The 13,992-nt window shown below is 29.0% G+C and overlaps 1 protein-coding gene across 1 annotated transcript; it reads left to right on the top strand.

The window, feature by feature from the left end:
• The first annotated feature begins 448 nt into the window (after positions 1-448).
• On the top strand, positions 449-5,128 carry LOC114278202 (G-type lectin S-receptor-like serine/threonine-protein kinase At4g27290). Its single transcript, XM_082900447.1, has 7 exons — positions 449-571; positions 685-778; positions 1,697-1,891; positions 3,908-4,041; positions 4,168-4,378; positions 4,696-4,938; positions 5,048-5,128. Exons 1-6 carry the CDS (start codon positions 449-451, stop codon positions 4,797-4,799), a joined length of 861 nt encoding a protein of 286 aa, XP_082756573.1. The 3' UTR covers positions 4,800-4,938; positions 5,048-5,128.
• The last annotated feature ends 8,864 nt before the right edge of the window (positions 5,129-13,992 follow it).

The following is a 13,992-nucleotide window of genomic DNA, read 5'->3' as shown; positions in this document are numbered from 1 at the left end:
TTATGCAACTTAAATTATGTTAATGTTTTAGCTTAAATAACTACCCATGGCTATATTGTGCCCCTATACTCACAGTATAATATTTCTCACTCTGCCATGTGCGTATAGCTGTTACCCTTTTCAGGTAACAAGACTTAGTAGGATCAAAATGGGGGATAAACCACAGTGTTTTTTTTTTTTCCTTTTTTTTTTGTACAGTCTACATTTCTAATTGGACACCTGGAATAAAATAAAGCCCAAATGACTATGTTTGTTTCCTTTTAATAAACATTAGGTACCCAATTATTTTATTTTAATTTATTTAATTTATTCATTTGCGCTACGACTACAAAATTATTTAAATTATTTTATTTTTATCTTGTTGCGACGCCGAGCTTTTGGGTACCGGGTTTGGGTCGTGACACTATTAGGATGGACGTGGTGTCTACTAATATGCAAGAGTTGATACATGATAGACAAGCCAATAATACCATTTTTAGGAATATCCAAGCGTAGTTGCAGGACTGGCAAGAACAACCTTGCCCCTAATGTGAAGCTCACCTTCCCTAACCTGGCATCAATCTTAATCCATGTATAGAACTCGACGACGATGATCGGCGTGTTGGTCCAAATTTTCAGGGTTGAACTCTCCGAATTGAATTTCCAAAATTTAACGATATTGATCTTGAAGGGTGGTTATTTCAGGTTGAACAATATCAAGCACTTAATGGTGTTTTAGATGCACAGATGGTTCCTTTGGTTGCAGTGCACCTTCAAGGAGATGCTATTTCTTGGTATCGTTGGATTAAATAGTCCCTTGGGGTTTGGACTCGGCAGCAATTTTCTCGAGCCATATGCGCTCGTTTTGATTCTTGACAACACATTGATCATTGTATTTCATTAGTCAAACTGTTTTAGATTGGCACTACTCGTGAATTTATTACGGAGTTTGATCCTTATAGTTCATTAGTCAAAAAGGGTTATCTGTTATGAAATTGAAAATTTTAAAGGATGAGATGTAATTTCTAGAATCATAGGAGACAATTCATATTTTAAGTAAATCTCAATAGATATATTTATAATTTATTATGGACTAGTATTATTTTATTATTGATTAGTCAACAAATTCAATTTTTTCCATAATACTTAGTCAATTCCATTGACTATATCGCCTATTGTAAACACAATAATAACTATTGTAAAGACAATAATAACTGGATAAACTATAAATACACACTTAAAATTTGTTTAAAATATAATTTGCTCTTTATAGTTTTAAGAATTACATCTAGTCTCTGCAAATTTTAAATTATATAACAAAATGATCACTTTTATTAATAAATCATTAAATCAATTTATAATTTTTAATGATGTCAAAAATATATTTTAATTAATAATTTTAATAATTTTATTATTGTATAAAAGAATAATTATAAATTTTATCTTTTTTATTAATTATATTAAATAAAAAATTCTAACAAGAAAATATTTATAATTTATAAAACTAAGAAAACAATTCATATTCTAAACAAGCTTTATAAAGACATCTAACAATCCATCCCCAAGTATAAAAAATAAAAAAGTATAGCAATAGACCAAGAAAATTGACAATATGGCATTTTACAGGGACATTTTATTATCCCTCAATCACTGAGAAATCGCCAACCTGAAAACCATGAACCCTGAAGACGGTGACGTTTTAGTGTCCAATGGTGAGACCTTCGCACTTGGGTTTTTCAGTACCAAAAATGGAAGCATGTGAGGGACAAGTGTTTGAGAAATTGTTCATGCTCAGCTTACACTAGTGAAGGAGGAGGCATTTGCATCACGTGGTATGGGAATTTGACGGATACAAGAGTGTTCTCTAATGGGGGATTGGACTTGTACGTACGGGTGGATGCAGACGAATTAGGTATGTTAAATTAGATTGTTAGCCCATGCTGAAGTTTTAATAGCAAGTTTCATGTTTTGTGCCAAGAAAAATGAACAATTGTGACCATAAAAGTCATATACAAGACAATCAAAGTTGATTAAATCTCTTCATCTAATCAATGTATTTTTTTTTTCACAAAGAAACTTGATCTGGGTTTATTTCACCAAAATTTATTTTGTAGAGGAAAATATTTTCTCAGAAGGTTGAGATTGTTACCTTGAAATCAGAAGTAAGGAGGGCAGTGATATTTAGTAAAAGGAGTGTCAGTGTGTACGGTTTTCTTTGTTTTCAGCAGCTCAACAATATTCAAAGAAGCCCAGAAGTTTACATGGAAAGATAGTGGCCGTTTGTTGCTTCTTATTACGATCCCCTTGGTGTATTGGTTGGTGATTACAAAGAGAAGAAGAGGTAAAAGACACTACTTTTCTTCATCTTGCATTTGTTCCTGTTATAGTGTTTGTTGGTTTGTAGCTAACGTGTTTGTTGTTATGCTTCTTAGGGAGTCTGAGCTTACTTTATTTGGAACTGCTGGTTTTTATGTTTTTGCTGTCAGGGGTGGTGTTTATAAGGGCTTTCTAGTTGTACTATTGTCTAAAAAAAAAAATTTGTTAACTACATGGACTCAAGGTTTGTTGTCTCTTCTGGTGCTGTGTTTTTGGGAAGTTTTTGATCCGACCGTGGCTGTCTCCTTGGTGATTTTTTTGGTAGATGCATGACGCTCTTTTTTGCTTTGCTTTAAGGATCAAGTTTAGCTTGGACGTTGTTTTGGTATAGGTTTTGTGGGTGCTTTGCAGGTTGTTCTGGAATTGCAGTTGGTTTTGAATTCCTTTTGGTATGGTATTAGCGATCATGCCTCTTTGTTTGGAATTACTTTAGGCGTGGCTTTCAGTTCATTGTTGGTTATTAGTTTTGTTTCTTCAAAAATGATTGGTGGCCCTAAAAAATTTGCCCCTAATGCCCCTAATTTCTAATTTTGGAAACTGTTTTTTTTTTTCTTTCTTTTTTCCTTTTTTTTTTTTTTTTTTTTTTACCTTAAACGGAATTTCGGGGCATTCGAGCCCCGAAACGTCGGGCCCTCAATCACTGCGCTTGTTTCTTTTAGGTGCCTTTGCCGTGGATTGTTTATGTGTGAGGCTTTGGTATAGTTCATGATATGCTTGGTGCATGTGTCAACTTGTAGATATGTGTTTCTAAAGCTTTGATGCTATTTCTTGTCCTGTTTTATATTGATGTAATTTTTTATACCCGTTGTACTTTGTTCTACATCAATGAATTTTCTTTTGACGATAAAAAAAGAAAAAGAAAAAAATAAACTGCTTTTCATTCATCTTGCATGTCTGTTAAGGTGTTTGTTGGTTTGTAGCTAAGGTAAGGTGTTTATTGTTATGCTTCTGAGGCAGGCTGAGCTTACTTTATTAGGACCTAGTTGTTTTTATATTTTTGCTTACTTTATTAGGAGCTACTTGTACTACTGCCTAAAAAAAATTAAAATATATATATATATATATATATTTGTTAACTACATGGACTTAATTACTAAAGTTGTTATATCTTTCAATATTGGTTTTTAATAATTTGGACCCTTAATTTCTATCATCTATGGTGTAGTGTTAGTACGTGTGTGTGCCAGAGATTTTAGTGTGCCAAAAGGGTGAGTGGGTGTCCTTCCATCATAGAGAGCATGTTTTGGTGGGATAGAATTACATGGTTCATCTTCTAAATGTTTTTGTTGGATTTTGCACAACCCTTGATTAGATTTTGTTGTGTGTGTGTGTGTGTGGAAAAATTAATATACTTGTGATATCCTATTATAGTGGATCTGTTGATTGTCTTTACCTATGGACATTTAGGTCTATTGGTGGGGTGAACTGTAAATTTTTGTGTTTTGTGATCATTCTTTCTACTTATTTTTTATTTTATATTTTTCACTCTCAATTGCAGAACAAAACTTGACAAGCATTAAATTTTCTTGTGTTTTGTGATTAACTGAGGCAGGAGGCAACATTCAGATCAATGATGAAGAAAAAGTAGAATTACCTGTCTTTGATATCGTCACCATTAGCAGGGCAACTAACAAGTTTTGTGACGCAAATAAAATTGGAGAAGGTGGTTTTGGGCCTGTTTACAAGGTTAGTTTATTCCATTCCTACACTAGCTATTTTAATGGACAAATGGAATTCTTCACAAGGAAAAAATAAAAAAGCTATTAGCTTTCGCATGATGATCAAACTAAATCTCTATGTTGATTATCATAGGGTCTGCTATCAACTGGAAAGGAGATAGTTGTCAAACGGCTCTCAACTACCTCGAAACGAGGTCTTAATGAATTCAAAAGTGAAGTGACTTTGATTGCCAAACTTCAACACCGTAATCTGGTTATGCTTTTGGGATGTTGCATCCATGGAGAAGAAAGAATGTTAATTTACGAGTACATGCCCAATGGAAGCTTGGATTCTCTCATTTTTGGTTTGCCCTCTTGACCTTCCTCATCTATGTATTGTTACCTTGGAATTCATATTTGACCAATGGAACAGAAAAGTACATTAATAGAAGAAGTTTGTCTCACTACAATAATGTAAGCAATCCTATATATCACCGGGTATTCTTGTTCACTATTTTCTTAATAATTATTCATCAAACAATGAAATTGATTACGACTATCCAAGTAGGTGCTGAAATAGAATAGTGACAGAAAAACCAATGGCATGCATTATTTTTGAAATAGAATAAATTTTAAAATCTTATAAATTAAAGAAAACCTTAAGCCCCTGTATTCAGAGCAGGTGTAGAAAACACAAGAAGTAAATCACTTACATGGAGGAGACGCTTAGATATTATTGTTGGGATTGCTCAAGGGGCTTTTATCTACATCGAGATTCAAGATTGAGAATTATTCATAGGGATCTCAAAGTCAGCAATGTCTTATTGGATTGTGGGATGAATCCTAGAATTTCAGATTTTGGCCTAGCTAGGACTTTTGGAGGAGATCAATCATCCGCAACAACAAGAAGAGTGGTTGGAACTTAGTAAGTGCATACTCTTTTTCCTTATACAGACTCAGCTAAGAAGTCACTAGCTTTTTTAGTACATCTCTAAAGCTCATTTTGCACTCATTTCTAAATTGTTTGGTAATAGTATGCAGTGGTTACATGTCACCGGAATATGTAATTGATGGCCTCTTTTCAATAAAATCCTATGTCTTTAGCTTTGGAGTCATGATCTTAGAAATATTGAGTGGCAAAAGCAATAGGCGATTCCATCATCCAGACCATAATTTTAACCTTCTTGGGCATGTAAGTTCATTTAGTTTGTTTTGTTTTTTATGTTTATAGTTTTTATTCTTTAGTCAAAAACATCTGTCAGTTTCATGTCATTTTCATTTTTTAAGAAAACAGTGTTCAAAAATTCAAACACAACTTTTTCTTGTTTCTTGAAAAATAGGTTGTTTTAAATATTTTTTTTAAAAAAATAGTTTTCAAATTGAAAGAAAAGAAAAACACAATAAAACAATTATATTTGCCAATTATTGAATTTTGTTATGGCTATATTGAATCATTTTAGGCATGGACACTTTGGATAGAAGGGAAGGCATGTGAGCTATTAGATCCACTGGTGGAGGGTTCATTTTCAATGTCAGAAGTACTAAGGTGCATACAGATTGGTCTTTTATGCGTGCAGAAATGCCCCAAAGACAGGCCAACTATGTCTAAGCGACCTGGCTTTTATAGAAGTTTTTTTTTTTTTACATCAACAGTTGAGGAAGAGATCAACCATTCCATGAACAATTTAACAAAAATGGCATTTCTAAATTTTTTTCAGTAAGGGGCAAAAAATTGTTGCTTGCTACTGGGCATTGGTCTACATTAACAAGAATATGCCACACCTTTAACCTACCTTTTTGCAATTTTTTTTTTCCTTTATAAATAATAGCATAGGCATATATTATTTTTGAAATAGAATTAAATTTTAAAATCTTATAAATTAAAGAAAACCTTAAGCGCCATATAGAAAGCACAAAAAGTAAATCACTCACATGGATGAAACACTAGATATTATTGTTGGGATTGCTCAAGGAGTTTTTTTTTATTTATTTATTTACATTGAGATTCAAGATTGAGAATTATTTATAGGGATCTCAAAGCTAGCAATGTCTTATTGGATTGTGAGATGAATCTTAAAATTTCGGATTTGGTCTAGCTACGGCTTTTGGAGGAGATCAATCATCCCCAAGGACAAGAAGGGTGGTTGGAACTCAGTGAGTGTACAAGCTTAGCTAAGAGAAGCCACTAGATTTTTGAGTACATCTTTAAAGCTTGTTTCGCTCTAATTTCTAAATTGTTTGGTATGCAACGGTTACATGTAATATGCAATTGACGGTCTCTTTTCAATGAAATCCAATATCTTTAACTTTGGAGTCATAGTCTTAGAAATACTGAGTGGAAAAAGCAATATGCGGTTCCATCATCGGACCATTATTTTAACCTTATTGGACATGTAAGTTCATCTAGTTTGGTTATATTTTTATATTTTTATTTTTGTTCAAAAACACCCATAAGTTTCATATCATCTTCATTTTGTGAGAAAATAGTATTCGAAAATTTGAACACAACTTTTTGTTGTTCCTTGAAAAGCAAGTTGCTTAATTTTTTTAAAAATAGTTTTCAAATTGAAAGAAAAGAAAAACACAATAAAACAAGTCTATTTGGATTGAATCATTTCAGGCGTTGACACTTTGAACTGAAGGAAAGGCATGTGAGCTATTAGAGCCACGAGTAGACGATTCATTTCCAATGTCAGAGGTATTAAGGTGCATACAGATTGATCTTCTATGCATGCAAAAATATCCTGCAGACAGACCAACTATGTCAACTGTGCTTTTAATATTGATTACTGGGACTATAGTATTGTCCCAACCAAAATAACTTGGTTTTTATGTAGAGAGAAATTCTAATGACGCGAATTACGTGTTGGCTCAAAGCAATGAAATGTCTATATCACAACTAGAGACACGATAAAGCTGGTAGAAAATTTTAGTTGTGAATATACTACAATCACTACTACCAATGTAAACAAATCATCACAAAACAAATGAATACAATAGTCAAACAGGCATGTTTTATTCATATTTCACCTACCTTTTCCATTTCCTTTTCCAAATCCCTCCTCAAATCCATCAACCAAACACAACATAAAGATGTAATTGTTGTTCACATGGTTGGTGAAAATTTATGTGGAAAAAAACAAAGAAAGAAAAAGAAGTGTCCCTTACTACTTTTCTATGATCCAACACAAAATCATGAATTCCATCCTTCATAATCCCATAAAATACCGCCCATCCATGCCTAACGGCACCGAATAACCCTTCAACGCCAAGTATTTTCCTTGCTGGAAAATGACGAGTAAACCAATCCCAAAACAATCAAAAGAAGGCCATCATGCAAAGAGACTTTAGTCCTTGTGCAACTACTCCATATAAAGTGATTGCAACTGTATTTGATTTTGGGAATCACCTTTTATAAGGTTTAACAAAAATATAGTTAGTTTGATACTTTTTTAGATAATCATAATAATTTTTTTTATTTACAGTAAAGGTTAAAGTGAATGAAAGGAATGCAAATGATAGACACTAAGATAAATAAAGATAAATATATATTTTAGTAAAAAATAGATGATAATACCATTTTTTTTTTACTTATACAACTAATGAATGAAGAAGAGCGTAACTGTTATGCTAATTAAAAGTTCAAGGGAGACTAGTATAATTATATTAAAAATATAGAACTAGCTGTAATTTTTTTCAAATCTCAGAAAAAGTGAGTGCAATTTACCTTAATTTTTATTTATTTATCACAATGGATGTGGTTGCAAATGCATGTTATTTCAAAAACTTCAAAGCTGAAAATATTGATAATTTTTTGTATCATCCTCCATGCATGATATCTACCGCCCAAAACATTTTAAAAAAGAAAAACGTTTTAGAGCTCTAATATAGGAGTTCTAATGGGAGGTGAGTTCCATTGTGATGTGTTGTAATGTTTTGGCATTTTTTTTTTTTGATTTTTCATTTCATTAGAGCTTAATTAGAGCTCTAAAATTAAAAAGATGTATCATTGTTGTAAAAAAAAAAAAAAAAGAAAAAGAAAATATTGGTGACTGAAAAATGTTTGGTACAATTTATTGTGATGCTTATAATTTTTTTTATGTTAAAAATATGTGCTAAAATATTCTTGCAGTTTTTGTTTATTACCTATGATGCATAAATAAAATTAAAAAAAAATAATTATCAAAAAATTAAGAGAAAATACTTTTAACTTCTAATCTTTTTTAATATTAATTTTATCTTATAAGAAGCAGGAAACAGGTGATAGGGTCATTTTGGCTCCCAACTTGATAATCAGAGTTGTTCAATTTTTTGAATATATCGAGTAGATTATACCGGTAAAAAATTAAATTGATCAGATATCAGTAATTCTTTCATCAAATTATATTTACTTAAAAAATTGCATTTACTATATATAATATTTTTGAAAATATAAGTTAGAATAATAAAATATTTTAAATTGAGATGAACGGAGCATAAAGTGTCACATCATTTTATATATGAATTCAATATAATTTTTTTTGGCATAAATTACATTGCCTTTCTTGAAATTCGGATACAACAAATTATTGGTTTTGAGATAATTAAATGTTAGAGAACGTATTTGAAAAAATAATTAACTAAAATAAGAATAAAACTTTTAATTAAAATTTAATTTAAAATTTAACTATTTTAATCACTACAAAAAATAAAGCTTTTAGAAACAAAAATTTAAGGACAAAATTATTTTTAGGGGACCAAATACTTTTGTTGCCAAAAGTATCGTCATTATATTTTTAGCAACAAAAATTGGACATTCGTGATGAATTATTATCCCTTTGGGGCTAAATTTTTTGTCTCAAAAAATAAATCATTTTGAGACCAAATTATTGTCCCTAAAAGTCTATTTATTAGTGACATTTTCAAAATTTTGTCACTAAATGCCTTGTTTTTGACTTTTTGGGACCACATTTTAGCGACTATCATCATGACGATGAAAATTAGTCCCTAAATATCTTTTGTAACAAAATTTTCACTTTTAGAGACCAAAAAATTTAATCTTTAAAACTCTTATATATTATAGTAAATAGAGACGCTTTTACCATCTTGATTCAAAGTACATGGTCATCTTGACGTTGTTTTCCAAACAAAGATTGAGGCTTATTTTCCAGTAAGGTTAAAAATTATTATTTTTTATTTTTTAATATTTTAAGTCATATTATTTTTTTATATATTTTTTAAAAAAAATAACAAAAAATAAAAGGAAAATGGTTTGTAGCTCAAATCTCCCGACTGCCCAAAACGATGTCGTTTTGGACAGTTTCCTTCTTCTTCTTCTTCTTCTTCTTTTTTTCCCTCCTTTATGTCTTAAACGCAAAGAGAAGAAGAGAAAGAGAAAGAGAAAGAGAAAGAGAAAGAGAAGCGAGGGGAAGAGGGAATGGAGAGAGAAAAAGAGGGTTGCCGTCGATCGCCATCGCCTCCGCTCCGATTTTTTTTTTCAGCCCTTTTTTTTTTCCAGATCGATCGTTGTGATTTTTTTTCAAATCAACCATTTTTTTTTTCATATCAATGTGTTGATGATGATGATGGTGATGTTGTTGTTGATGATGAAGATGTTCTGGATCTGAAAATGAATGGTTGATTTTTTTTTTTTTTTCTAGATCTGAATGGTTGGTGGGTGTTCTCTCTCTCTCTCTCTGTGGTTTTCTTTCTCTCTCTTTCTGCTACTCTCTTCTTCCTTCTTCTTCCCTTCTTCCTTCTTCTTCTGCGTTATTGAAAAAAAAAAAAAAAAAATATCAAAACGACAAAATAAGGTGATTTTGAATTTGGAAGGATTCGGAAAAGGAAAGGTTCAAGTTACGTAAAAAGTCAACTTTTAGCCTATTGTTCAAAATAGGATTGAGACACTAGGGTCCAATCGGTTTTAATTTTCTTTGAATCAACCCAGTTTTTTTTCCCAACAATGATTCATCCCACTAAAAATATCACCACTAATAGCACTAATGCATTAAAAAAGTAAAAAAAAAAAAAAATACAACTCCAAGACCAAAACATCACATCATTAATGGCGGGACCCACTGTCACCTAATTAGTGGGAGCACTAACATTTTTCTTTTTTTCCATGGTGTTCGGTCAAATCCGTTGACTATCTTGCCTATTGTAAACACAATAGCATCTTCTAGGAAAATTAGTACAATCACATATCTTAAAAGAAAAAAAAAATATGAAGTTTAATTTTAAAAATAAATAATTTATTTTTTAAAATAAACATGAACCAATCATATGAATATCAATGCTAGATAATCTTAATTTTTTGACATGGATTATTTTTTTAATAGACATTACAAAATAAACGTTAAAATACGTCTATCATAAGGTCATTAACATGACCTCTCTAGTTAGATCCCCAAATTGAGGAGAATTCAGTGTGTTTGATTTTAATTTTTTAGATTTCACTTTTTGAAAATTAAGTTTTTCGTTTTTCGTGTTTTTTGTTTTTAATACATATTTTAAAAAATTTAGGTAATTTTTTTTTTACTTTTTTAGATGCACCTTACTTAGATGTATCTAAAAAATAAAATATATGTGAAAAAAATATTTCAAAAAATTAATAAATACACAAAAATATGAAAAATATACTGAATTTTTGTATTTTTTTTTTGTATTTTTGTTATTTAGTGAATTTTTTAAAGATTTTTTTTTCACGAAAATTATACTTTTTAAATGTATTTATGTTAGGTGTGTCTAAAAATTAAAAAAATTACTTAAAATATTAAAAAAATTCAGTAAAAAAAATACGAAAAATAAGAAAGTGGAATTTTCTAAAATTTGTTTTTAAAAAATCCAAACCAAACAAGTGATTAACTTTCCTATGGTGCCTAGGCTACAAATAAAACAACTAAAAAATTGTTATTAATTTTAAACACATATAATTTAAATTTTGTTTTTGTGTTCGTTTTTGCCACCACAAGTTTTATTGAAAGTTAGTCTTAATAAAATCGTCACTAAAAATAATTTTTTGTGACGATTTTTTACATGTTACTAAAAATTAACAATTAGTATTACTTTTTTTTATCATGATTTTTTATAAATTATCGTTAAAACTTACGATTAATGATATTTTTCTATGATGAATTTTTTAAATTGTCTCTAAAAGTTGAAAATTAGTAACATTTTTTGTGATAATTTTTTTAAACTGTCGCTAAAACTTATAATTAGTGATATTTTTTGTGACAAAAATTTTAAACTATTGCTGAAAATTAACAACTAGTGAATTTTTTTTAATAGTGTTTGAAGAAATACGCCATTAATTATCACTGGATCTATTGGATAATAAGTTCACCTATTAAGACTTACACGAAAGTCTCCCATTATTGAATTAGTTCCATCTTTCATTTAAAAGAAGGGAAAATAAGCAATAAGCCCTATTTTGCTATTAACAGGTAAAGTTCTATCAAGTTTTAATATGGACAACTAAATCCTATTTTTCATAATATATTTTTTAAAAGTTCATTGCTCCATCATGGTGGATGTTATCTCAATTTTATCCCTTATTTAATATGAACAACAATGTTATAAATATTTTTAAAAAAAAAATAATTTTTAATTGTACAAGTTATGATATTATATTAAAAAAAAATCATAAATCAAAATAAAAAAATTATAAATAAATTCAATTTTGTTTTGAAAATTATTATTGAGTTATGTTAAATTTCAATATTAACAAATAAATCTTTTATTTTATTTTGTAAATTGTTATAAAAAATTCAATTGCTCATAATAGTATATTTTATTTTAGTTTTATCTTTTTCATTAAAATATGAACAAAAAGTTTGATAAATAATTTTAATTTACTAGAAATTTATAATTAAATTGTTTTTAATTGTTCAAATTAAATGATTTTTCATAAACAAAACTATAAGTATAAGATTAATAATTTTTACAATTAAAATTTTAAATTTTAATTAAGTTAAAATTATTTATAAAATTGTTGTTCATATTAAATAAGAAGGGTAAAATTGGATAAGACACACCATTATGGAGCAATAAATGTTTTGGGAATTTTTCATCACAAATAAAATTTAATTATCCATATTATAACTTGATAAAATTCATTAATAATTAAAAACAAAATAAGACATTTTTTTTTGTTTTTTTTAATAAATGATGATGAATTGCTAAACACACAACACATTATTTGAATCATCTCTAATCTCTCAACTACGGACTATCTAACCAATGTGTCAATATTGTCCCACTCAAATTTTTTACTACTATGTATGTTATTGGTTAAAAGTATTACGTGAATAATGTTACATGATATTTTAAGACTATTAAATGATTACTTATGTTTCATGTGCCCTAAAGTCTTCATTGTATAGAACAAAAAAAGGGGTTGGGCATGTTTCGGACCGCTAACGATCTTTTGTGAAAAATTATGAATGACGATAGGCTGTTAAAAAAAATCTTAGGTGGGGGTTACATGACAAATCTTTGTTAATCAATTTTACAATAGATTAATGGAAGAGTCACATTACAACTTAATTAAAAGTATAAAGAGTTGATTGTTATAATTAAAAAATGAAAAATTAAAATGAGATTTGATATAAAATGCAATAGTGCCAATTGTATTGTACCTTCATTTTTTTTTTCAAGAAAAAGAAAAAGACAAATAAAAATCTCCACAATTATCAATGATTTTAGATAGAGAATAGATCCACACGGTGTGCCAAAAATTATGTTAAGCAAAAATTTAATTTTAACCAAATATAATTTCACTCAACTAATTATGTTTTTGCTTATAGTTTAGACAAATCGTTTCATTTTTCCCTGACTGAAATTGGGTTGTGGAAAAGGACGGAAAAAATTACTACTTGATTCATATCAAACTATTCAGTTTGGTTTAGTTTTTTTTTGAATGTTGGGTTCAGTGCCAATTCACAAAGGAAAATGATTGGTGGCCCTAAAAAAATTGCCCCTAATACCTCTAATTTCCATTTTTGAAAATTGTTTTTTTTTTCTTTCTTTTTTCCTTTTTTTTTTTTTTTTTTTTTTTACTTGAAATGGAATTTCGGGGCATTCGAGCCCCGAATTCTCGGGCCCTCAAGCACTGCCGATTCACAAAATAGGTGCACTGCGATCTACAATTTGATTCACGGATTTCTAGACACGATTTTTGTTCGAAACGGAATTGAACAATTTATTATACACACACATATGACTAATTTATCACGCGAGTAATGCTAGAGATCTTAAATATTTTACTAAAGATTTTATCAAATATTTTATATTGGTGTAGGACCCACACAATATGAGTCTCATGTGGATCCTACACACATGTGAGATATTTGATAAAACTTTTAGTAAAATTTTTAGGACTTCTAACATTTTTTTTTGTTTATCACACACCTAAAGTACACGAAATCGGTGCGCTGCGATCTACAATTAGGTCTTTTTACAGCTTAATATTTTAGTTTAAAAATTAAAAAAAATTAAAAAATTAATAACTTATATAAAAAAAAGTTAAAAATTCTTTTTTTTTCTCTATCTTTTACCTATCTTTTTATAAAAAATAAAAAATTTATTTCAAATATACTAATTTTTTTTATCTTATATTTTAATTAAAAAAATTATTACAATCTATACTATATATTAAGTAAAATGGGGTTTCTAAACCCCAAGACTTGTGGAAGCTCTAATATGCAAATCTTAATTTTCTAATTTTTTGCTTTTTTTTTATAAAAAAATTAACCTCAGCATTTATTAACTTCTTTCAACACATATGACTTTTTGACTTCTCTCATAATTACTGCAGTACTTTTTCCAAAACAAATAATATGTATATTAAAAAAAATTTAAAACAAATATAAATATCAATATCTATATCTATCTATTTATTTATGTCTATCTTTAACTCACAAGTTTTGTAGAAGTTTCAATATCCCAATCTAAATTTTTTAATTTTTTGATTTAAAAAAAAACCCTTAGTATTTATTAATTT

This window comes from Camellia sinensis, chromosome 13, assembly GCF_055761805.1.
Source record: "Camellia sinensis isolate YWXY chromosome 13, ASM5576180v1, whole genome shotgun sequence".
NCBI classification, from domain to species: domain Eukaryota; kingdom Viridiplantae; phylum Streptophyta; class Magnoliopsida; order Ericales; family Theaceae; genus Camellia; species Camellia sinensis.
Note: the sequence above shows the minus strand (reverse complement) of the source record. Positions and strands in the feature narration are given on the sequence as shown.